Source organism: Oryctolagus cuniculus, chromosome 12 (genome assembly GCF_964237555.1).
Source record: "Oryctolagus cuniculus chromosome 12, mOryCun1.1, whole genome shotgun sequence".
NCBI classification, from domain to species: domain Eukaryota; kingdom Metazoa; phylum Chordata; class Mammalia; order Lagomorpha; family Leporidae; genus Oryctolagus; species Oryctolagus cuniculus.
This window is the reverse complement of record NC_091443.1, coordinates 51953837-51978212: the sequence shown is the minus strand read 5'-3', so window position 1 is coordinate 51978212 and position 24376 is coordinate 51953837. Positions and strand designations below refer to the sequence as shown.

Below are 24376 nucleotides of genomic sequence, written 5' to 3'. Positions count from 1 at the left end.
GCGCCTGGCTAACGCGGCTGAGGTGGCCGTGTTCTTTAAGGGCTCTTTAATACGGAGTAAAATAACGGTCTGCTCTGAAGCGGTTTCCCGATGATACTACTTGAACCCTAGTGGTTTGTGATGAAAAGCACGACATACGCGCCGTACCTCCTGTTAGCGTGTGTGCCACACCACAGCTGTTCTTCAATAACCAATTTTTCAGGTTCAGTATTCTCTACTCTCAGCTACTTCTGGAAATTCTAACAAGTAATAAATTGCCTAAAATGCAGATAGAAAAGTTTTTGAAAAAGAGAAACAAAGGGCCGAGGTAATTCACAAAGCAGACCCGCAATTCAGCGCCCAAGTAAGTTGAGGCAGTAGGAACTCGCCGTCTCAGGGCCGGGAGGGGAGTTAAGGCACCATGAAGATGTGCCCAGAGATTCTTGAACTCCAGCTAGCGTAGACGACGCTCTTTATTCAGAAATGTGCTGTATTTCATTGCCTCTCCTCCACCCACCTTCATTTTTCAGCTCTTGTGGGAACTGTAACAAGTCAGCAAGTGGGCATACATGGGAAATGTTGCCTCTCGCTTTATGGTTCTATGAAGGCAGTGTCTGGCCTTCCTTGTGGGATTCTAGCAGCGACATCAATCAATATCTAAATTCCACTTTCCTCGGCCGGCCCCACCACCCCATGTGGGTGGTGGATTTTTTTAATGTTGAAATTTGGCAACCCATTCCAGGCCCAACTATCAGGATGCTAAGGATGCAAGAGAGCTTTATCTGTGTCTCAGACTTGGATGGTGTAGAAATGCGAAGTGCCTCTGTTTTGTTGAGCTCATGTTGTTTTGCAGTCACCCCTGCAATGCCACTAGTCCATCTTCCTTCTGACTTAGTAAGTTTTGCTCTATCATTAATCACATTTGTTCCTCTTAGGGCACTTTTTATTTTATTTTATTTTATTTTTGACAGGCAGAGTTAGACAGTGAGAGAGACAGAGAGAAAGGTCTTTCTTCCGTTGGCTCACCCCCCAAATGGCCGCTATGGCCAGCACTGCACTGATCCGAAGCCAGGAGCCAGGTACTTCCTCCTGGTCTCCCATGGGGGCGGGGCCCAAGCACTTGGGCCGTTCTCCACTACACTCCCGGGCCACAGCAGAGAGCAGGACTGGAAGAGGAGCGACCAAGACAGAATCCGGAGCCCCAACCGGGACTAGAACCCAGGGTACCGGCGCTGCAGGCAGAGGATTAGCCTAGTGAGCCGTGGGGCCGGCCACTTAGGGCACTTTAAAAAAAAAAAAAGATTTTTATGTATTTATTTGAAAGGCAGAGTTACACAGAGGGAGTGAGAAAATTTCTTTTTTAAAAAATATTTATTTATTTATTTGAAAGAATAACACAGAGAAAGAAGGAGAGGCAGAGAGAGAGAGAGAGAGGTCTTCCATCCCCTGGTTCACTCTCCAATTGGCCGCATCGGCCGGAGCTGCACAAACCCGAAGCCAGGAGCCAGGAGCTTCTTCCAGGTCTCCCGTGTGGGCCATCTTCTACTGCTTTCCCAGGCCATAGGAGAGAGCTGGATCAGAAGTGGAGCAGCCGGGACTAGAACCGGCGCCCATATGGGATGCCAGCACTGCAGGCGGTAGCTTTACCCTCTACGCCACAGTGCCTAACCCCAGAGATATTTTCCACCAACTGGTTCATTCCGACTCCTGCTGGGGCTGGGCCAAGCGGAACTCAGGAGCCTGGAACTCCATCTGGGACTCCCACATGGGTGGCAGGGGTCGAACCATTTGGGGCATCCTTTGCTGCTTTCCCAGGCACATTAGCAGGGAGCTGGATGTGAAGTGGAGCAACCAGGACTCTTATCTGGTGCCCACATGGGATGCCGGCATCTCAGGTGACTACCCAACTGCTACACCACAACGCTGGTTTCTCTCAAGGCCCTTTCACAATTTAGCTGGTTTGATGTGTACATTTGTCTTTTACAGGTTGTGAGTTTTAAAGCCAGCTATTTCTGTGCTCATAGTGTTATACATGTTTGCTGAGTGAACACATGACAGAATGACAACAGTGGTCTTCCCGTCACAGAGGCCTGAAGCCTGGCTCATCTTTGCCAACTCCTCTGCCTGTCCTCCGTATCCAGTGAGTTACCAGGTCCTCCTGGTTCTCCCTCTACAATATTTCTCATTCTTTTTCATTGCAACTGATACCATCTTTGACTTCTTATTTCCTCAGCCCTACATTACTGAAATATTCTCCTAACAGATTCTCTGGGCTCTAATTCATTCTGCACAGCATCAGATTGGTTTTCTGAAAGCCCCATCTTGATATCATCCTTCAACCTGCTTAAAAATGTTCTGTAAAGTTCAAGCCCTTTGGCATGACATTCAAGGCCTTCCATCTAGAATCTGCACCTGACCCCCCTTCTGTTTATCCTCTGCTCTAGGACCCTCAGGAGACCTCACGAAGGGGAAGGAAAGATGATAGTGCTGTGGCTCAGACGTGAGGAGGAGGTGAGTGTAAATTGGAGTGAGGCAGCGGGTCCAGGATGACTTTGTCAGGGAGGTGTGAATTCATTCCCCTAACTACTACTTGGGTCCCATTGCTCTTCAGAACCACGCTTCTCCTCTTCAGCCCATTCCTGGGAAGAAGTTTCAGAATAGATGGTCCTTAAGGCAGGCTTTGAGGGATAAGATTCAAGTGGGTAAAGGGGAGATGAGATGTATTAGGAAGACACCAAAGAAAGGTTATGATGGATAGATTTGGGTTGGACCATAATAAGCTCCAAATGCCAGACTAGGGTGGAAGACGTGGTTCAGATGTTATCTTGTTTCTTAGCAAGGAGACATGAGATTTGAGCAATGCCTTAGGAAAACATGTCCTTGTGAAGATTAAAATTAGGCCAGCGCTGCGGCTCAATAGGCTAATCTTCCACCTGCAGCGCTGGCATACTGGGTTCTAGTCCTGGTCGGGGCGCCGGATTCTGTCCCAGTTGCCCCTCTTCCAGGCCAGCTCTCTGCTGTGGCCAGGGAGTGCAGTGGAGGATGGCCCAAGTGCTTGGGCCCTGCACCCCATGGGAGACCAGGAGAAGCACCTGGCTCCTGCCATTGGATCAGCGCGGTGCGCCGGCCGTGGCGGCCATTGGAGGGTGAACCAACGGCAAAGGAAGACCTTTCTCTCTGTCTCTCTCTCTCACTGTCCACTCTGCCTGTCAAAAAAAAAAAAAAAAAAAAAAAAAAAAAAGATTAAAATTAGAGTGAGTGGAGGGGCAGGCACTTGGCACGGCAGTTAAGACAGCCACATCTAGTAGCTGAGTGCCTGGGTCAAGTCCTGGCTCCACTTCTAACTCCAACTTCCTGCTGGTGTGCATCCAGGCAGGCGGAAGGTAATGGCTCAAGTGCTTGGGTTCCTGCCAGCCACATGGGAGACCTGAACTGAGTCCCTGGCTCCCAGTTTCAACCTGACCCAGTCTTGGTTGTTGCAGGCGTTTAGAGTGAGCCACTGAGTGGAAGTTAGTGCTCTCTCTCTCTCTCTCTCTCCCCCCCTTTCCCTGTCTCTTTGCCTTGAAAAACAAAAATATTAGTATGGAGGCTGAAGGTTGGTCAGTGAGGAGGCCATTAAACTGTCCAGAATTGACTTGATAGTGGCCTGACCTAGGGATGTGGCTATCTATCCATCTATGAAGAGTCTAAGACTTAGTCCTTATTAATTTATTAATTTATATACTTTTTAAAAATTTATTTATTTGAAAGGCAGAGTTACAGAGAAAGAGGGAGATACAGAAGGAGAGATCTTGCATCTGCTGGTTCATTCCACAAATGGCTGCAACTACTGGAACTGAGCCAATAGGAAGACAGGAGCCTCTTCCATGTCTCCCACATGGGTACAGGGGCCCAAGGACTTGGGCCATCTTCCACTGCTTTCCCAGGCCACAGCAGAGAGCTGCATTGGAAGAGGAGCAGCTGGGACATGAACTGGCGCCCGTATGGGATGCTGGCACTGCAGGCAGAGGCTTAGCCTACTATACCATGGCCCCAATAAATATCTTTAAAAAACAAACAAGCTGTGAGCTTGTTTCAGAGTTCACCTCTGAAACGAGTCCTCAAGGTCAAGGTCTCCAGCACCGTGTTCCGACCACATCAGAGCACCGACTCTTTGTCTCCTCCTGGGCTGGGGTGCTCTCAGGCCAGGGGCGGGGCTCACCCTGCTCTGCTCCTTCCTCTCCTGGCCACTTTCCTTTGCGGTTACCCCAGTCCTCCACCCTGCTCCGGGAAGTTGGAGGATGACAGACAGGAGACTCCTCGGGGGACTCTCAGATGTGTCACGGGTGGCAGTTGGTGAAGGTCTGACTGATGGGGCAGCGTCTTCCCTGCCCGGGAGACACCAGTGGCTTCATCCCTCCCCCTCAGCAGGCCTCTGTGCAGCAGGGGCTGCTCCTTGCACCAAGCCCGGAGCGTCAGCTCACGCGCCGTCTGCGCTGGTTCTGGCTGCAGCCCAGCTTCTGTGCCGCGTCCCCCCGCCTCCAACCCCACCCAGCCCACAGATATCTGCTGTGAGCCTCCCAGCCTTCACTCAGCGGGGGGATGGCTCTCCAGGAAGTGTGTGAGTGGCAGGCTCCTGACACCCAGGCGCTGGTGCCTCACCTGCCGCGGACTGGCAGCTGGGCTGTGCCTAGGGGCTGCGATCCCCAAACCTTCCTGCAGACCCACGGCCCACAGCTGGCCCACGGCACCACCACCCTGGCCTTCCGCTTCCGCCACGGGGTCATCGCCGCGGCTGACACGCGTTCTTCCTGTGGCAGCTACGTGGCCTGCCCAGCCTCACGCAAGATCATCCCCGTGCACCAGCACCTGCTGGGCACCACCTCGGGCACCTCTGCGGACTGTGTCACGTGGTACCGGGTGCTACAGAGGGAGCTGCGGCTGCGGGCCCTGAGGGAGGGCCAACTGCCCAGTGTGGCCGGCGCGGCCAAGCTCTTGTCGGTCATGCTGTCCCGCTACCGGGGGCTGGATCTGTGTGTGGCCACTGCCCTGTGTGGCTGGGACCGCTCTGGCCCTGCCCTCTTCTACGTCTACAGCGATGGCACGCGGCTGCAGGGCGACATCTTCTCGGTAGGCTCGGGGTCTCCCTATGCCTACGGCGTGCTAGACCGTGGCTACCGCTACGACATGGGCATCCAGGAGGCCTATGCCCTGGCTCGCTGCGCCGTGGCCCACGCCACCCACCGCGATGCCTACTCCGGGGGGTCTGTTGACCTTTTCCACGTGCGGGAGAGTGGATGGGAGTATGTGTCACGCAGTGATGCCTGTGTGCTGTACACGCAGCTGCAAAAACTCCCAGAGCCAGAGCCTGAGGAGGAGGAAGAGGAGGCCAGCCAGGCCCACCCTGAGCCTGCCACTCTCCACAGAGCTGGGGGAGGCAGGGGACTCTCTGCGGGGCCAGGGGAGGCGACACCAGGAGACTTCAGGATGCCAGCAGAGACTGAGAGGCTGTGAGAAGTGGCAGCACTTGGGGCGATGGAGGCCTCGGGCAGCAGGGGCAGGGCCCCTCCAAGAAGAGGCCCCCAGCATTTGGTTCCAGCCGTCTGATCCACAGCTCTGCCTGTCTGCCCCAGAGCTTACTGATGAGTTACGCTCCTGTTGTGCTCTGTGTCTTAGTCCAGCCTGCTGCAGGCCTGCGGCATGCCAGGGGCTACGTGCTCTTTCCTCGCCGTGCCATGCACGATCTCACCTCCTCCTCCATCTTGGCCCTCCATGCTTACTTCTCCAGGTCACTGTCGCACCTGAGAGGGCAGCCGTGCCTCTCAGAAGGAGGTGGCATGGGGGGCTGGGAGCCATGGAGACGGCTGTGGCGAGTGCCAACAGGCTTGGCTCATGTGCTCGCCACCTCTGCCCGGCCGGTGACTACTATTCACTACCTGGTGACTGCACACAGTTCTCACGACAGTGCTGTGAGGCCCGAACACTCCCCACGTTGCAGAAGAGGAACCTGGAAAGGGCTCTGAGCCCTGTCCCAGTCCCGTGGCAAGAGGTAGGGACGAGGGTCAGGCCCAGGCCTCCTCCACCACAGTCCGGGCTCTACTGTGCGGTGTCCCCTCCCATTCTGCCGGGCCGGACATGGAGGGGGGGTCGCTGGGCCAAGCCCTGCCTGGTAGCCGGGGATGAACGGATGCTGAGGAGTCCTGGGGCTTGGAGTGGTGAGCTTGGGGCAGCTGCTGCCCGGTCGCACTTGGCCGTATCTGCCGGGACCCACTGTGCTCGCTGGACTTTGGGGCCCGGTCTGGTCGCTGGCACACCTCTTCGTCCGTTCTTCCATTCGCTTCTCTCTGGTTGCTGTTTCCTGCTGCTCCCCTGGAGAATGAAGAGAGAATGAAGGAGGCAGAGGCGGTGGGCGCTTTCTGCCAGCACCTCCTCCCCTGCCTCCCTGGTCCTCCTCCTGCCACCTGGAAGCCACCCCCCCCCCCAGGTTGACAGCTCCAGGAGGGCCTGCAGCCCCTCTCCTGGGCCGGGTTGGCCTACTTGGGGCCTGAAGTGAGGTTCCTGTCACTTCTTTCTCTTTCCTCCTGCTCCAAAAGCTTCCACTCTTGGGAGTCACAACCCCTTCTCTCTCTCAGCAGGGACTAGCCAGACCCTGGGACACCTCTGGACCCTGGCTCTGAGGGTGACTGGGGACAAGGGACGAAGGGTCAGGGAGCCCAAAACAGGAAAGCAGTGGGGACAGGGAGGGGGGGATCGTGGTGGGGAACCCGGATACAGGGGGACTCGCCTTCAAGCCCCAGCCAGGGGATCCTGCTGGGGCCTCTGCTGCAGCCCTTCTTCACCCTGTGCCCACACCCCAGGCTCAGGGGAAGAAGTGGGGGACTCAGGGTCAGGGGCCCCTGGGACAGCCTGGTTTGAGGGGAGTACAAGAAGAAGTGTTTGATGGGCTCAGGCAAAGAGTGTGGCCAGGAGTGTGTGTGCACAGAGTATGGGTTTGTGTCCAGGTGCTGGTGACCCAGGATGGGGGGTGTGTGCCTGCCGGGGGCAAGTGCATGTGTGTGGTTCCCGCGTGCGCAGAGACCAGAAAGCAGACTGGATGAGAATGAGCAACGCCTGAGAAGGGACAGCAGGGATGATCAGGGAGAACCTCAGCCGCCTCACTGCATGCTGCCGCCGGAGCCCAGCCCAGGGTGTGCAGTGAGCTTCCCGCAGGTGCTCTGTGCCCCTTCCCTTCCCAGACTGGAGGATGGCTGAATGAGCAGAGAGGGCGCCCCCTCTTCTTGCATCTGTGCCCCACTCCCCCTCCTTTCCTTGCCCGCTCTCTCCCTCCCGTTGCCAGGCCCTGCCCTTGCAGTGATGACGTGTTTGAGGTGGAGACAAGTCCGCAGGTCCTGCTGACACGCTTTCCTCCTTGAGGTTTCTAACGAGATGGGCGAGGACCATATGAAGGTATTAGGGACAGGCAGAGACCGACGTCACGTTCCTGTGGCCGCCCCCCCCCCCCACTACCCGAGAGTGACCCGTTGGTCCTTTCCTGTGCCGAGGTCTTGCCCTGCGTGCCTGGCACTGGAAGTCCTCGTGCCCTGCTTGGGGCACTGTCTCCTCAGTCTCGGATGGCCTTGGGGGATAGACAGCCTACTCTTTTTTTTTTTTTTGACAGGCAGAGTGGACAGTGAGAGAGAGAGACAGAGGAAAGTCTTCCTTTGCCGTTGGTTCACCCTCCAATGGCCGCCGCAGCCGGTGCGCACTGCACTGATCCGATGGCAGGAGCCAGGTACTTATCCTGGTCTCCCATGGGGTGCAGGTCCCAAGCACTTGGGCCATCCTCCACTGCACTCCCTGGCCACAGCAGAGAGCTGGGACAGAATCCGGCGCCCCAACCGGGACTAGAACCTGGTGTGCCGGCACCGCAAGACGGAGGATTAGCCTAGTGAGCCGTGGCCCCAGCCTACTCTTACAAAGGCCCTTGGACTAACTGGGGCCAGGGTTCCAGCTCCAGTACTGGGTGGGGGCCTCGTTGTCCTGCCACTGGTTTGCCCTAACCAAGCAAGGTGTGGAAGGTGTGAGAAGGCACGGTCCCGTTGGAATGGCCACTGCCAGCACCTCCCACTTGGAAGGGAGGTCACGGGCAGGCTGACCTGCTCCTGGGTCTCTTGGAGTCCCTCCAGCAGGCAGGAGCCCCGTTATTCTGCTTACCCCCGGGCGGTAGTGTTCTGGAGACGCTGCCACCCCCGCTGACTCTGATTCTGCCCCTCAACATCCCCCTTCCCACCCTGCTCTCTTCCCTTGGTGCCCTACAAAGACTAAGAAGACCTCGGACTGGGAGGAGAATTAAAGGTGGGAGCAGTGGGCCCAGATTGTGTCTGTCTCATTCAGGACCACCCTTTCCCCAGGGGGCACTATAGACCCCAGGAAATGCTGGCCTGGCCCCCTGCTGCCTGCCACCTACACTGCTCCCCAGGGCCCCCCCCCCCCCGCCCCGTCTTCCTCCTCTCTTCTCTGTGGCTCTCAGCCTTCCCCTTGCCAAGTGCCCCCATCTCACTCTCCTTGGACAGTCTAAGGGAAGTTGGAAAGTCCAGTCATCTCCTTACTCCCCAAATGCGTGTATCCAAATCCAAGAATGGAGAGACCTGAGCGCCCACACACAGGCAAGGCTCCAGCTTTACAAAATAAAGTGTTTGTTTATTATGAAATTAGAGATGGAGGCCCCTCCCCTTCCTCCCTCTTTCCCCTTCCCCAGCTGCCTCCCCCTTTTCTGCCCCTCCCCTTTTCCCTGGGGCCTGGGAAGCACACAAGACAATGCCCAGAGCTGGGATGCCCAGGGCAGGCGGACAGCTGGGCAGAGCTCCAGGGAGGCGGCCGTGGCAGGGCTGGAGCTCTGGCCCTGGGAGGCGGGCTAGCTCCCTCTCTCTGCTGGAGGCCGTGGAGCCAGGATGAGGCCATGAGTGATGGATGGAACCATGCGGGCAGGTCTGTAAGGACAGGAGCGGAGGAGGGGTTCAGAGGCCTGGGTGGGGGAGGGACTCTCCCTCCCCTCCTAGTAAGTGTCCAGGGCCACTGACCTGGGGCACAGCATCCCCTGCGGGAGGGTGGGCAGCAGTGGCTAGACGTCTCTCTTGCTTTTGGGATGAACAACAGAAAAAAAAAAAAAAACCAAAAACCAAAAAGCCAGTCACAGGGATCCACAGAGAAGGGTGGGACATGTGGGCAGGACACAGTGCGAGTAGGGCAAGGCAAGGGTGACAGTGGGGAGGGAGCTTTAGAGCCGCAGGGACAAAAACCGCCACGGAGAAGTCACAGTGAGAGAACACGGGGAGGACGCCACCGAGGAGACACAAGGTCCATGGACACAGACGTAAGGATGGACAGACTTGGGGGAGCCGAGGGGCTAGGGGCTAGGGGGTCTGGGGAGGGAAGGAGCAGGGACCCAGGGACCGGAGGAGGCCGGGGGTCCCTGGGCTGCTGCCGCCTGCCTTGCCCCCCACCAGGGGCTCACTCAGCGGGCCTGTGCGGGCTGCCCCACCGCAGCGGGCAGGGCCAGGCCCACGCTCAGGGGGCCGGGGGCTCCTTGGCCCCGTACAGCTCGGCCAGGGTGCGGAACAGCGGCCCCCAGTCGTCCAGCGGCTCCGCGGGGCCGGGGGCGCCGCCGGCCTCACTGCCGGAGCCCAGGGAGCTGAGCGAGCCGCAGGAGGAGCCCCGGCCCTCGTAGCCGTACACCTGCACTGAGTCGTAGGGCGGCACGCTGGGGTCCTCGTCGGCCTCGCGGAGCCTCAGCGCCAGCAGCTGGGCCACATCGGCGGGGCCCGGGGGTCGGGGCTGGCGCGGTGCGCAGGCCCGGGGCAGCACGTCGCGGCGCGCGGGGACGCCGGGCGCCGGTGGGGCCGCCCCGTCAGGGTTCTGCAGGGCTGCGATGTCGAAGGCCTCCGTGTCCTCCTCGCCGCCGCCCTCGTCGTCGTAGGTGATGATGTTCTCGCGCACGTCCTCCTCCTCCAGCACCATCAGTGCTTCCTGCTTCTGCCGCCGCAGGGCCACGAAGAGCACCACCAGCGCTGCGGGAGACGTACAGGCCGCTGCGCCGCGGGCCGCCACCACAGGCACGCACAGCCCCGCTGTCAGCACGCTGTGCCACCCTAGGAAGGTGCTTCACTTCCCTAAACCTCTTGGATCCTTAGTTTGCTCGGGTGATCATATTTACCTCCTATGGTTGTTGAAAGCAGGAAACCAAGCACCACACTTGGCATAGACCAGGGGTGCAATAAACAGCGTATTTATCTAGTTACTGTGATGGTGCATTAGCAGGTCAGGGTCACAGGTCCCAGCTTTTCCCCCGGATGCTTCAGGTGGTGGGAAAATCCAGGCATCTAGGGTCCCTCAAGCCCCCGGGTGGCAATCCCTGTGTCTAGGGACCCAGTTCCTCTCCACCCAACTCCACAGGCCGGCAATCCACTTCCGTGACCCTCCGTGGCCTGACTCACCAAGCAAGGTGCCCACACAGGTGACGATGGCCAACAGGGCGCCGGTGCTGAGCCCGGCCGGTGAGAGCTGAGCCTCGGGCCGGCAGGAAGCCACAGAGCCGTCGGGCCGGCAGCGGCACACGCTCACGGTCACCGTGGCAGTGCTGCTCAGTGCCGGCTGCCCCCAGTCCCACAGCACTATGGGAACCAAGTAGGGGGCCTGGCGGGGCGGGGCAGGGCGGGAGGGCAGCAGCAGGCTGGCAGAGCCATCTGTGAGAGAGGGAAAGCATTGAGGCACCTCTTGGAACACCCTCCTGGTAGGGGTGGTCTGGCCTGTACCGGCAGCTTCCTGTGGAAGGTTTGCAGGGCACAAACACGTGTGTGTCGGAGTCCACACTTCCTGTGTTGGGAGGAGGCCACCCACCTCGGTTATCCCGGACGGTGAAGTTGGCATCGGGGCCCAGAGGGCCCTGAAGGGAGATGCGGCTACTGTTGCCGACTTCATCTCTGTCCAGGGCCCGGATGACCTGAATGAGCTGGGAGGAAGAAAAGAGGCCTGGCACCAAGCAGGCCCCTGGAGGCCTCGGGCTCCCGAGCCCACAGCCTCAGCCGCTCACCTGGCCAGGAGCTGCAGAGTCACACACAAAGGTGTCGTAGGGCTCAGCCAGCTGGGGAGCATTGTCGTTCTCATCCAGGGTCTGGACAGCCACTTGCACACGGGACGCCTGTGCGGAGCTGTCTGAAGCCAGAACACCAGTACATATGCACCACACGGACAAACACAAGAGTTGACTGGGCACGTGGGTACAGGGGCCGTGTGTAGCACACAGCACACACAGCCTGCGCCCAGAGTACATGTGTGACATACAGGTGGTAAACAATGTCATGAGGCCAGTGGAGCAACACCAAACACACAACACTCATGCAGTACCTGGCGTATGTACAAGATACAACATACGCTGAATGGGACTACAGCACGCACCTGGGGCGCACATACACTGTAACCCAGAGGCAGGGCACACGCAGCATAAGCGAAAGGCAGACAGGGTGCTCACGCATTGTATGCGGTTGACAACTGTGCACATGCGACGTACATACATGTTCACACCATGCCGCCCAGCTGTACTTGGTGTTTAGGTTAACGTGATCCCCATGAAGTGGGTGGTTAATATGCACAGCGAGGGCAGCAGCACCTGGTGTACCCAAGGCCCACAGAATGCACTTGCAGACGCAGGGGCCATGCACAGCACATGTGTGATGGGCATGCACACACACACACACACACACACAGACATCCAGTCAGAGGTCCCGCAGCAATGAGCATCACCTAGAGTTGACCTTGGAGACGGAGGAGCTGCATAACCCACAGCGTGCAGAGCCCAGGCCAGCCTGGGCCCCACAGCCAGACACAGGCCCCCTCTTTACACACCGTCCATCAGGTGGCTTCCTCCCTCTTATCTAACCTTGCTTGTCCCCGCTAATGTCATCTGAGCGTAAACAAGTGTGCACTCCAGGTCCTTCTCCTAGGCTGAGTCTCCCAGTTCTCTTTAGCCTTGCCCTGGGCAGAGTGAGAGCTGGGTGGCCCTGGTGAACAGGCAGGGGAGGCCAGGATTGAGGCTCTGGGGTATCTGGATACAGCACGGGCATGGGGTCTGCTCCTTCACTGGGGCCCAGCGCTGCAGGTTGATAACGGGGTGGTGCTGGAAGCTGCAGGTGCAGGAGGATGAGGAGACAGTGAGGGAAACACACACCCGCAGAGCTATGTATGCACAAGCAGCCACCACACACTCCACATGTGTACACAGCCCCAGGGCTGTCCACGCAGCTCCCTGCCAGACAGCACACAGTGGCACATACAGGCACCCAAAACCAGGCACACGGGAGGTGGCTGGTGCAGGAGCTGACAGGCCGTCCACGCCTCGGCTCCGCGACCTTGGGAGGCTACCTCAACTGTCTCATTCAAAAACAGGGACATAATCACACCTCCCAAAGCAGCCATCAGGATGAAATGAAAAAACTCATTGGAGGGGAGGACTTAAGACACAGCCTGATATGTGATAAGAACTGTTAGTGTTACCTGTCCACAAACACCCATACCCTTAAGCCATAAGCAGGGCTTTCCAAAAGTCCACAGTGAAGGTGTATTTGCAAAAACTGCACACCTGGGGCTTCCAAATAAATGTATCCTTTAGCTCCCTGTTGCCACAAACTTTATGAAACACCCTCGTGCACCATGCACCGACAGCTTCTTGTACACACACTCTCCAAACACCAGAGAGCTACTCACACAGACACACCGATGGCGTAAGCAGGACTCCACACACAGCTGTGAGTACAACCATGTCTGGTTACAGCCACACACTCACCAATACGTGTGCATGCTTCCCACATGCGGAACTGCACGCTCACGGGGGTCCATGCCTGCGTGCGCATGCACACAGCTGCCCACTGATGGTACACAGTGCAACGCTGCAGCGTGAGCACAGCAGGGAAGGGAGCCCCAGGCACCGAGCAGAGGACGCACAAACAGCTCCTGTCTCCTGGCCAGGGCTCCTGGTGACTGAAGGGGGTAGGGTGGGAGAGCCCGCACATGGAACTGGTGCCCCCCTCCGACTAACAGCCTCCTCCCCTCCCCGCACAGCTCTAGCCTGAAGCTGGGAATGGGCAGGACAGGGTCTGGCAGCCCCAGGTTAGCAGCTATGTGAGGTCTTGTTTATTTCTGGGTTGAGCCAAGTCAGGTGAGAGGGTGATTTTCGTGTCAGGAGAATGCTCACGCAGGCCCCTTGTGGCCAGCCCAGCCTGGCCCAGTCCGGGAGACAGGAGGCCTGCCTGGAGGTGAGGACCCAGGAGGGCACACAGGGCTAGGATAGTGGTGATGGTGTGATGGCAGGAACGGTTCCCCACCCCCGCTCACAGGGCCAGCCCCTGGGCCAGCAGGCCTGTGGGCGCAGGACTGCTCACCGAGCTCTGTGGCCAGTATGGTGAGGTTGTGCCACACTCGAGCTTCGCGGTCCAGGGGCACTGCTGTGCGGATCGTGCCGTCCTCTGGCTCAATGGAGAAGCAGCGCTCGGGATCCGAGTGCGGGAGGATGGAGTACCTGGGGAGAGGAGCAGGGCTGGAGCTCGCTCGCACCTCTCCCTACGCTGTGCTCAGCCTCCCGGCCCGAGCCCTGCAGACTCTGCCCCAGGCCCCCAGAGCTATCGTTCAACCTGGAGGCCTTCTTAAAAGGCAAATCTGCCTGGGAGGTCACCGCCATCAGGCACCTGTCCTACGATGGGGTTTCGTGGAGATGCGAGGAGGAGAGACAGAGAGGTGGAGGGCCGCCAGCACCTGCCTTTCAGACTTCCGGGCTCTGTTCTGGGGACACGGGAGCCTATGTGTCAGCCCTGCTCTGCTCTGGACCAGCTGTGTGACCTCAGACAAATCATTAAACCTCTGTTTACCCGCCTGCAACATGGGAACGTTACCAGCCCCTGCCTCACAGAGCACTGGCAGGGATGCCAGCTGGAGGGGTGGCAAGAGTGGCCCCTCTCAAGGCTGGCAAAGCCAAGTTCGACCCTGGACGGAGGACTTGAGCTCACAGCCAGCCCCCAGAACGGCTGCTGCTAACACCCACTTAATGGGGCTCTCGTGAGAAGGGAATGTCATAGACCACGGGAAGAGGCAAAGCCCTTAGCAGGTTATCTGCAGGGAGCCATGAGCAAATGGGATTCCGTTTGTTGGCACTGCTGCCTCTGGGCTGGCAACGAGTTGTGAGGTGGTCAGCCAGGGCCTGCAGAACCCCCTGACAGCCAGGCCTGCAGACAGCAAGGCCAGCGGGCAGGGAAGGCAGCTTCTGCCGGGAGGTGTGACAGAAGGTAAAGGGGGTACGTCCGCAGGTGGGCATGGCCCCACGTTGCAGCTCACCTGATTGGGCTGGCTGGGGAGTCCAGGTCCGAAGCCGAGACCTGGCCCACCAGGGTCCCGGGAGCCTTGTTCTCCAGCACTGCCAGGAGGTAGGCAGCCTGGGTGAAGGCAGGTGGCTCGGGGGCGTCCTGCACGGCCACGCGCACCGAGGCCACGTCCTTGAAGGGCCCCCGCCGCAGGTAGGCTGGGTCGATGAGTGTGTTGGTGGCCTCTACACGGAATGAGTAGGAGCGACGGGTCTCGAAGTCGAGGGGCTGCGGGCACGGGGCGGAGTGTGAAGCAGGCAGCCCCCAGGCTCACAGGAGAGGGGCCAGGTCCCTTCCCCGCATGGATCTGGGGCTCAGCGCTCATGGGGAGAGGTGGCACTGGAGGGATCGTGGCCTCGGCAGGTGGGAGAGGGTGGCAGCAGGCGAGCTGGGAACTCTGGGTCTGCCCCCACTCCCTCAGACTTGCTACGTGACCTTGAACCAGTCACTTCCCCTCCCTAGGCCCCAGGGCCTCCTCTAGAGAGGTGAGATGGGGAGCTCCAGCAGGCAGGGGGCGAACCTTGCGCACAGTGAGGAGCCCATCTCGCCCCTGTGGGTCCGTGCTGATGCTGAAGGCCTCGGACCCCTCCCCATCCAGGATGCTGTAGGCCATGAGGGCGTTGTCGCCCAGGTCTGGGTCCTGGGCCTGCAGTCGGCCCACCAGGGTGCCAGGCCCAGCTGTCTCCACCACGGAGAACTGGTACAGACCTGTGAGGAGTGGGGAGGGGACACACATCTTTGAGCAGCGAGGACCCCAGCTCTCCTCCTCACCCCCAGCACTGTCCTTCTCCCACGGGCTGGCTGTGGTGGGGGTGGGGAGGGAAGCACCAGAGGGGTGCTGCATGTGGCGGTGGGGGGCTGGGGTCAGAGGACCAACCCAGGCAGTGAGTGGCAGGGGCCCCTTACTCTGCGGGAACTTGGGGGGGTTGTCGTTGACATCGCTGAGGGTGACGGTCACCGTCGTGCTGCCCGACAGCCCCCCCATGTGGCCGCCCATGTCCTTGGCTTGGATCACCACCAAGAACTCCTCCTGTGTCTCCCGGTCCATGTTGGGGATGGCTGTGCGCACCACTCCTAGGGACAGAGGCCAGGTCACTGGCGGCGCTCGTGCCCAGGGCTGCCCCCAGGCTTCCGAGCGCCATCCTCACCAGTCTGGGGGTCCACGGAGAAGAAAGGCAGGCCGTCGAGCACAGTGTACACCAGCTTGGCGCTGTTCCCATAGCTGGGGTCATCGGCGTCGTGGGCAGTCACCTGGATCACCGATGTCCCTGGGAGGGATCCCGGCACCCGCCTCAGCACAGACGGGGCCAGTGGGGACAGAGCCCAGGGAGGAGGTGGGGTGGGGGCAGGGGGTGGGGGTGGGCTCAGGTAGGAGGGAGGCTGAGTCGAAAGGGAGTTCTGGGCAGTTGGCCCTGGGGGGGAAGGGGAGGCGAGGGGGCTCCGGCAGACGGGACGGGGTGCCTGCAGCACCGGGTGCTCACCGACGTTGGACATCTCGGGGACTGTGGCGTGGTAAGGCCCGAGGGGGAAGACGGGAGGGTTGTCGTTGATGTCTTGCACTTTGATGATGAACTCTGATGGCGGCTCCAGGGGCCGGTTGGACGCTCGGTCCACCGCTTGGGCCAGCAGCACGTACTGAGCCTTCTCCTCTCGGTCCAGGCTCTTGGTGACGTGGATATTGCCCGTGGCCTCGTCAATCACAAACACGGTGCCTGCCCCCTCCCCGGTCAGCAGGTACTTGGTGCGGCCCTCACCCCTGTCCACGTCCGAGTGCAGCTGGAGGGGTCAGGGAAAGACAGACGGTGCAGGGTGCAGGGCCAAGACACTGAAGAGGCCAGGCTTGGGCAGCGCATGGGGGTGTCCCGAGGGGCCAAGGTCACTGCAGAAGTGAGGAAGCTCTAGGGCAGGGTCCCCGGGGAGGGGGGAGCCTGGAGGTGTAGTCAGAGGAGCCCCAGGAGGGGTGATCCTTACCTTGCCAATGAGGACTGGCTCTGGCCCGGCATATTCCTCAATGACAAAGAACTGGTTCCAGACCCAGCTCCTTCGGGTTCGCAGCAGTGCAGGCCCTGGGCGCCCTCGGGACCCTGCCCAGGCCCGGGCCGGGGCTGCCAGACGTCCCATGCAGCCCCAGCCCCCCAGCCAGGCCAGCAGAAGCCTCACCAGGCCCCACATGGTCGGGCTGCAGCCAGGGGTCCGCTCAAGGGCCCCGGGTGCTGGGGCTGGGCTGGGCCAGGCAGTCCATGTGCTGGCTGGGGTGGGGGGGCAGAGGCGTTGGGGCTACCCCATGGATCCACACCTGCAGGACAGGTAGCTGCTCAGGGTCAAGGCAACTCAACACCCCAACATCCGCCCACACCCCCCAGCTTTAGATGCTCAGACTGAGGCAGAGAGCAGCTGGTCTGACCGGGCCCTCCTCCCAGGCCTGCCTGCAGTCACCTCCAGCTCTCCAAGCTGCTAAACCTCTGGTCAGCCAGCTCGGAGGAGAGATGCTGGGGAGAACCGGGGATGCTGGGAGGGCTCGGGATCCGAAATCTGGTCCCTGTCCTGCCAGGTTGGGCTCAAAGCCAGGGCACTGGAGGAGGTGGGGCAGCCAGAGAGAGGCTTAAAATTGGGGGGTTGGGATTCCCGGAGGTGTGGCCTCCAGATGTCTAGGGTTAGGCTGAGAGATGACAAGGCGTGCAGCCTAAGCCAGGGTTCAGAGCCTGGGAAAAAGTCCCTCCCCGGTGGACCCACCTCGCCAGACCCTGCCCCCAGTCCACACTGCTACTGCAGTCCCAGAAGTGGGATGGGGCTCAGAGCTGGAGGGGGAGGAGACCCGGTGATCAGAGACACAGAGTGACTGGGGCTAGACCAGCTCGGGGACTGTCCGGCAGAGGCAGCGACAGACAGGGAAGATCAGGGAGGCAGCCTGGGTCTCTGAGAGGCAGAAGAGGAATCAGGTGCTAGGCTGGGGCCAGAGGCCGGCCGCAGAGGGGCATGCAGCATGGGGGTGTGCACCAGGGCAGGGGGCCGGCAGACCAGGCCTCCGCAACTTCATTCTGGAAGAGGGAGCAGCCCGGGAGGAGCTGGCGAGAGGACCTTGCCCCCTGCGCTGTCCCTCCCTCTCTTCCTGGGGGGACCCTCAGGTGGCTGTGGCTGGCGGCCGCCCGCCCCTCCTCCGTCCCCCGGAGCTGACACACACCTGACAGTCAGTTTGCTCCCGAGGGAAGAGAGAAGCTGAAGGGAAGCCGGGGACGGGAGAGGGAGGCGGGACGAGGAGGAGAGAAGGAAGGGGATAGCGGAGTGGAAAGCAGGGTAGCAGGGAGGGAGCGGGAAAGGGAAAAGAGAGAGCAGAGACGGAAAGGTAGAGGGGCAGAGGCAGAGCGGGAGAGGCGACGCGAAAAGGCAGGACAGGGGAGAGAAGGGCTGGGGAGGCAGAGGAACGGGAGAGGAGGCAGCCAGGCAGAGGAGGAAGGGGCAAGAGAGACCGGGAGAGGAAAAAAGCGGAGAGGTGCGCGGGAAGGGGGTTAGAGCGCGGGAGAAGCGAGCCGGCAGTGGGCTTCCAGCCACGGAGCGCCCCGCGTCTTAAGACACCCGCAGGCTGCGGGCCCCCTGCTGCCCCTCTGCCCATTCCCGACCCCGGGCTGCAGGGCGGGCGGCCCTTACCTGGCGCTGCCGAGGGGCCCAGGCCGACAGGGAGCGCCCCCGCCCGCCCCCGCCGCCGGGTCCCGGGGGCGCAGCCCGGAGCCGATCAGAGCGGGCGCCGCGGCTCCGCTGCAGGTCTGAGCGGCCCCGGCGAGAACAAGGGAGCGAGACGGAGGGGGCGGGGGAAGGAGGCTCCGCCTGCGGAGGAGCGAGGCGGCTCCGCGCCGCGCGGGAGAGGAGAGCCCAGCCTCCGACCCTCCCCGGCCAGCCGGGCCCGCGCGGCGGGGGCGGGGGCGGCGCCCGGCGCCCGCCCCCTCGGCGCTCCAGGGCTGCGGGGTGCATACAGATGTGGCGCCCCTCCGGGGCCGGCCCGCAGCGCCTGGCGGGGTACTCGGGTGGGAGGACATCCAGGCCACGGCGCCTGGCCCTCTCGGAAGAGCTGGCAGGGAGGGCGCACCCGGGAGCGCGGAGCGGCCGGCAGGTTCCCAGCGGCGGGGCGAAGGGCAAGCGCACGGTGAGGCGGGGTATCAGCATCCCACCGTGGGAGACGGCGCCCCGTTCCTGGACCGGCGCGGGATCCCGTGCGGAGTACAGTGGTGGTCGGCCGGGGTGTTCTTAAGGATAACAAGGGTCCAGGGAGTCCACGAGCCGGGCCCAGGGAACGTGTTGGGGACGGAGGCACGACAGCGGTGGGAGGGCGGAGGTGGGGAGTGGAGCCTTCTGGGGAAGCTCATTACAGGGGCCCACAGAGTGAGGGGCTACCGCCCCCTGGTGGCAGTCCTGGGAAACACCGCGAAGCCGGCGAGCAGGTGACCAAATGTCTAATGCACAGGACCAGGAATCAAGAGCAGACCTTCTAGCCGTCTGGGGTGCTGCCTGGAATACAGGGCGCCTCTCCTGCTCCCAAATGAAGACGGTACACAGCTTTGGGATGGCTAGAACCAAGGCAGGGATGCAGGGTGGTGGGAAGCCCTGGTTCCAGAAATGAGTGAAAATGAGCCAAAACAAGCACACGGAATGCAGGCAATGCAGACTCTAGGCTGTGGCCATCTCCTCACCCAGGCCCAATGAAAGCCACTCACACGCTATTTAAAACTAAGTCAGATTTTATTTTTTTTTCCATAGACCACATCATTTAATAATAAAAAAAATAAAAATAAAAATTGAACAAAAGGAAAAGGTGGATATAAAGTGGAACCGGTCAGCAAGAGGCAAAGGCTGCAGGACAGAAGAGACTGGGAACTGCAGGGGCCCCGGGACTCAGGAGGAGACGCTGATTCAGCTCATAGGTGACCCAGTCCTGGCCCCGGCTGTTCCCGAGAGGCGACTGTGAGTACCCAGGGGAGGCGGTGAGAAGGATGGTGGAAAAATGAGAGGTCTCAGGGCACCTGGCTGTTCCCCACCTCCCTCCCTAACCTAGCTCTTCCCTCTCACAGACTGAATGGAAATGAGAGGGAGGAAAGGGCTAAGTCCCAAGAGTTAGGTTTAAAAGGCAGTGGGGAGGATGGCCACTGCTCCATCTGCTCTGTGGGGACAGGTGGCAGCCAGACGTCAGCGCTGGGCAGACGGTGTGAAAGAGCCCTGGTTCCAGAGCGGTGAAGACTGTACCTATCCCTCTGTGGCCTTTAACCCCCCTCCCCGGGGCAGAGTGGCTGGTACCTGCAGCTCTCCTAGTGTTCTCCCGGCTAGCGGCGCCCACCCCGGTCCCGCACAGGGGTGCTCCGACTCCGGCTTCTGCTGTGGCGCTTGGTGTCTCTGCGGTCCCGCTCCCGGCCTCTGTCTCGGTCCCGCTCCCTGTCTCGGTCTCGGTCCCCCCTGTCGCGCTCCCGCTCCCGCTCGCGCTCCCGCTCCCTCTCCCTGCTGTGCTCCCGCCTCTTCTCCCGCTCCAGCTGCCGGGTCCGCTCCCGCTCGGCTTCCTTCTCCCGCTCCTTCTGCTCCTCTTCTTCCTGCTCCTTTCGCCGTTTCTCCCGCTCCTTGGCCCGTTCAGCCCGCTCTGCCTCCTTCTGAACGATCTGCAGCCGGGTGGGAAAGGCAGAGTGTCGGCACCTCGGCCCCGCGCCCGCCAGTCCCACCCTGTCTGTGCCCGGACCGCTGCGCGCCTGCCCTGCTCACTGGCTCGGCTCTGCTGGGAGGCAGGAAGGGCCCGGGGCCCAGCAATCACACCTGCCTTCCTCACAGCAAGTTCTCCATTTTTATACACCCAGCAGGTACTGGCACCACCCACGCCTGGTCTTTGGTGTTCCCCTAGCTATCATCAGCCTAGATGTAAGCGAATCTTCTTACTTTCGTCAAACAGTCGAAGACTGAAATGCCCAAAAGGCCCATCACTCTGAAACTAAATTTAACAAGTGAAAACTCCAGGAGTTAGAAAGCAGAGGAACAGATGAAGCTATAAAACCGATCTCTCAGCCAACCAGCATCAAGTTCTAAGAAGCTTGGTGGGCACAGCTACAACTTCAGCTGCTGCCTGTCCATCCACCCCTCCGCACTGGGTTTGGTTGCTCTGTGGCATGCTGCTTTGTTACTTCCTGTGATGTTTAGCCATTTCCTGTGTTGCTCCTAAACTAAGACCTGGGTCCACCTGCTCTTGCAGTCCTGTGACCCTCCCCTGGTGCTGACCTCCAGCCCAGATGCTGCTTGGGGTGGGCATGAAGGTGGGCACTCACCTGACTGTCAGTCAGCGGGAGCCAATAGATGCAGGGGGCCGCCTTGGTCTTACGGAAAAGGTCGTCCAGTAGCTTGGCAGGCGGCTCCTCCTGGGCCTTCTCTGAGGTGGAAGAGAGTGAGTCAGATCTGATGGCCATGGCCTTCCAGCCCCATCCCACCTACTGGCAGGTGCTGGCCAGGTACCTTTTTTCTCACTCTTCTTCTCTTTAGATTTTGCACGTTCCTTGCGGCGGCGGTCACGGGACCGCGATCGGGAACGTGGCCCCTCCCGAACTTTGTCTCGATCCCATTCACGCTCCGATCGAGTTCGTTCCCGTCGCTCCATTTCTCGTTCCCGCTCTGCCCACTGCTCCCGCACTGCCCGCTCCTGTTCCCGCTGTTCTGCCCGGGGGTGCTGTGGTGGCTGGACTGGGGGTGGGGGAGGGGGGTGCAGGGGCCGTGGTACTCCCTGCTCCTCTGCCTTGGTCTCAGAGGGACGGTCCACCAAGAGACCCCGGTGATAATCCAGCTGTGGGCAGAGGAGGGACAAGAACAGTCAGCGAGGAGAAGCCATCACTCCCACTGAAGCTACCCATGTACCAGGGGCGCAGATACACCCAGCAGGTGGGGGAGGGAGGGAAGCGCACAGAAACTCGGTGACTACAGGCTCGCCAACGATCTTAGCTGGAATCTCCCAGCCCACCCACTACTCCCCTCCTTCCTTTCCTCTGGTTTCTCACCTCTTCTTGCTCAGCATAGTCAGCACAAAGGAATTTCGGATTGGACTGGGGCCATTTGACCCCATGCAGAGCTGTGCGGGTGGCAACTGCTTCCTCTACTGTTGAGTACTGGTGGAGGAAGGGAGAAGGCAGAGGGTCATGGCATGTCTTCAATCCCTCCCATCGGCCACACTGCCTGGAAACCTGCCCACCCTGGTCTCCCAAGGAAACAGTATGCCATAACCTTCTCCCTCACCGTGACAAAGCAGTGAGATTTGATCTTGTCAATCCAGAAGGCCTCCTCCACCAAGGTTCCTGTGCGGCCCAGTAATTCCTTCAGCTGGCCTAGAGTGAAGGGTCGAACCTGCCGATGAAGAGACTTTCAGGGCCCTGAAGAAGGCGAGCATGACACCCACGTGCCAGTATGAAGATTGCCTATGCTGCTGCCGCAGGACTGTGTCTTCAAGCCTGGGAGAGGGCAGTGCCCTGCAGAGTGGCAGCACTGACACACAGGGCAGGCGCCAGGCCCTGCCAATCCTCCACACAACCCTGCAGCAAGCAGGCCCTTTTCCTTCCCAGTGCTGGGAGGAGGAAATAGGTTAAATAACTCAGGCAAGGTCAGTGCGTAACAAGAGGCCTAGGAGCCAGACTAGGAAACCTGGGTCAAAAGCTCAGACTCTCAGCCACTACCCAAGTCTGGAACGTGAGAAACGAGCACTTACCAAATTGGAGATATGCACAATGTTACTAATCTTGCCCCGGGGCGGGGAGGGCACCTGCGCGGTTCGGACTGGGTCATCGATAGTGATGGAAACTCCGGACTTCTGCTGGCTAATGGAGCGTCGAGTTAAGGTGTCTCCTAGAGTCACTATCGAAGAGAGCACAAGAAGAGCTGTAGGAGGGAGCAGTGTTGGCTCTTTCACCTCCAATCTGACTGCAGGGCTCCTTCCTGTTGTTCACTGCCATGCACCTCTCATACGCAAGGTTCGCTGCTGGGCTAAGCTCCCCAGGGTGGAGAGTTCAGAGGTGAGGCAGATTCAAACCCAGCTCTCGAGGAGTTTAGAACCTCGGAGATGACAGACAGGGCGAACACTACAGCACAAGGCAGAAGACTGCCCCAGGACAACGAAGTGCTCTGGGCTCCGGGGAGCTGCAGGCGCCTCACCCACCTTTCTTGACTTCATGCTCCACAGGCGGGGGCAAGGCCACCTCTACTGACACCTGCGGAGGCACAGGGGGCTCTGCTTCAGGCTCCTTCTCCTCTTCCTCTTCTTCCCGCTGCCCGTTCTCCTGGCCCTCGGCGGGTACTACCTGTGAGGGTGATGAGATCACGGAGGGGACTCTTAAAGACCACGTTGCAACATTCTTTTCAGTCTCTGGCTCTCTGGCGTGAGGGTGGTACAGTCCAGCTGCTGTCACCAGCGTGCACCCCTCCTCCCGCATATTTCTTCCACCGGGGGAGAGAATTCATTATTCAGTTCAACTCCACCAGATCCTGTCAGCACCTCAAAGTGGACTCCGGGAAGACGAGGGAAAGAGCGGAGGTATCTCAGGCTTGTGAGACGGTGACTACTCAGCTCCGCTCCTCAGCGCGTAAGCAGCCAGACAGGACTATGTGAACTGGGGTGGCTGCGCTCCAATAAAACTGTCCTTACAAGAGGCAGCCAGCTGGCTTTCAGTCTGACCCTGCAAAGTGCCAATTAACCCAACCCTCTGCACGCACAGGAGAGTTCCCGGCCACGACTGTAACTCAGCTCCTCGGCTGCCTGCTCCAGAGGCACTGCCCCAGCCCGCCCGATGCTGGCCAGCAGGAGCCTCACCTGAGTGACAGTCCGGCATATCTTCAGTCCCTTGTCGTGGGTCCCGTCGTCGCCATTCCGCTCCGTCTCATCCTCGGAGATGCGGGAGTCATCCGCGTGAAGATCCACAACAGCCTCCTGCCCCGCCAGGGGTTTGATGTCGGGGATGAGGCTCTGGGACACAGACACCCCCCACCCCGTTACACTGGGCCCGTGTCTACTCCCACCTTAACAGGTGTCATCCTCCCTTCCCCGGCTCGCCCACCTCACCTTCAGCGATTCGGTGGTGATACTGATGGAGGGTTTCTTCTGTGTGGTGGCTGTGCTGGCTCCCCAACGTCGCTTCCGACCAGGCTGGCCCCCCTCTGTGTCACTGTTTCCAGCTGGCACCCCCTTGGTCGCTGCTGTCCCCAAGAAATAGGACCCAACAGTTAGATGGTCTCAAGTCCTCTGCTGATTCACATCATAATACCTGTAGGTTGCCTTCGGCTGGCATTTTAGGAAGAGGTTAACTTAAGGAAACTGTACTCGGGGTCTGGGGAGACCATGGTTTCGGAGGGAACAATAAGGGCCGGAGTCCCTTCCAAACAGATGATAACTCCATGTCTCTAAAAGTAACCAGGGAGGAGTAGCTAGCCTGGCAAGCAGTTTACACTTTTGGTGGTAGAGAAATATCTAAAGTAGTGGGGAAGAAAGACTGAAAAGGACTGGGATGCGGAAGAAACAAGCAGATTCTGGGCCACAAAAAATCTACACAGAATTAATTTAAGATCCTGACGCAAACTGGCCATCTCTGATTTTCACACTAAAGACTGACATGTAAGTTAGGAGCACACCAATGAGTGTCAGTAACACTTCTGTAGTCTAGAGTTCCTCACTGCGAGAAGGTCAAAAACGTTACCGTGTATGGGGCACTATTTCCACAGACGTTCTCTGGGAATGCTCTAAACATAAACGGGTAAGCATTCTGTGGGAAGCCCTCAAGCTCATTCCTGGTTCTGGAAGTTATCTGGAAGAACACAATGACCCTGAGACTAGACAGGAATGGTCTGAGGTGCCCACCGCAGTGCATTTCACTGACATGGGAACCAGGAGATTGGACAGCAACCGCCTAAAGCTCTGAGCTTCCAGGCCATGAAGATGCAAACTTGCTGGGCAGAGGGAGCAGGACGGGTGGGGGGTGACCCAAGGATGCCGCTGAGAGCGCATGGGAGTCTGTCTCTGTGATATTCCTGACCTTGATCAG

At 59.7% G+C, this 24376-nt stretch overlaps 3 protein-coding genes across 13 annotated transcripts in view; 1 reads left to right on the top strand and 2 right to left on the bottom strand.

Annotated features, from left to right (window-relative positions):
- The first annotated feature begins 38 nt into the window (after positions 1 to 38).
- Positions 39 to 8638, top strand: PSMB11 (proteasome subunit beta 11). 7 transcript variants are annotated; one of them, XR_011380807.1, is made up of 5 exons: positions 39 to 202; positions 1966 to 2119; positions 2424 to 2490; positions 3730 to 6007; positions 7295 to 8638. XR_011380807.1 is itself a non-coding variant. In XM_051822657.2 (4 exons), the coding sequence occupies exon 4, from the start codon at positions 4561 to 4563 to the stop codon at positions 5470 to 5472; it is 912 nt and encodes a 303-aa protein (XP_051678617.2). In that variant the 5' UTR covers positions 39 to 202; positions 2004 to 2119; positions 2424 to 2490; positions 3730 to 4560; the 3' UTR covers positions 5473 to 8638. The 7 variants fall into 7 exon arrangements, 5 of the variants coding, with proteins under 5 accessions (XP_051678617.2, XP_069909990.1, XP_051678612.2 ...); XR_011380806.1 differs by having other exon boundaries at positions 3730 to 7404; positions 8258 to 8638; XM_051822657.2 differs by having other exon boundaries at positions 2004 to 2119; positions 3730 to 8638.
- On the bottom strand, positions 8617 to 18273 carry CDH24 (cadherin 24). Its single transcript, XM_051822649.2, has 13 exons — positions 17988 to 18273; positions 16314 to 16638; positions 15824 to 16118; positions 15491 to 15610; positions 15249 to 15416; positions 14863 to 15050; positions 14317 to 14570; positions 13371 to 13507; positions 11027 to 11148; positions 10834 to 10945; positions 10431 to 10679; positions 9018 to 10004; positions 8617 to 8927 (listed from the first exon to the last, which is right to left on the bottom strand). The coding sequence occupies exons 2-12, from the start codon at positions 16512 to 16514 to the stop codon at positions 9505 to 9507; spliced, it is 2346 nt and encodes a 781-aa protein (XP_051678609.1). The 5' UTR covers positions 16515 to 16638; positions 17988 to 18273; the 3' UTR covers positions 8617 to 8927; positions 9018 to 9504.
- Positions 18274 to 19054: 781 nt separating this feature from the next.
- ACIN1 (apoptotic chromatin condensation inducer 1) overlaps positions 19055 to 24376 on the bottom strand; it is a 37012-nt gene continuing 31690 nt past the window's right edge. For all 5 annotated transcript variants that reach the window (XM_070053883.1, XM_008269360.4, XM_051822648.2 and 2 more), the window contains 9 exons: positions 23401 to 23534; positions 23152 to 23304; positions 22501 to 22642; positions 22054 to 22199; positions 21588 to 21695; positions 21353 to 21460; positions 20817 to 21141; positions 20633 to 20733; positions 19055 to 19978 (listed from right to left, as the gene is read on the bottom strand). In XM_070053883.1, coding sequence (XP_069909984.1) covers positions 19652 to 19978; positions 20633 to 20733; positions 20817 to 21141; positions 21353 to 21460; positions 21588 to 21695; positions 22054 to 22199; positions 22501 to 22642; positions 23152 to 23304; positions 23401 to 23534 — 1544 coding nt within the window. In that variant the 3' untranslated portion in view covers positions 19055 to 19651. The remainder of the gene's footprint in view (positions 19979 to 20632; positions 20734 to 20816; positions 21142 to 21352; positions 21461 to 21587; positions 21696 to 22053; positions 22200 to 22500; positions 22643 to 23151; positions 23305 to 23400; positions 23535 to 24376) is intronic.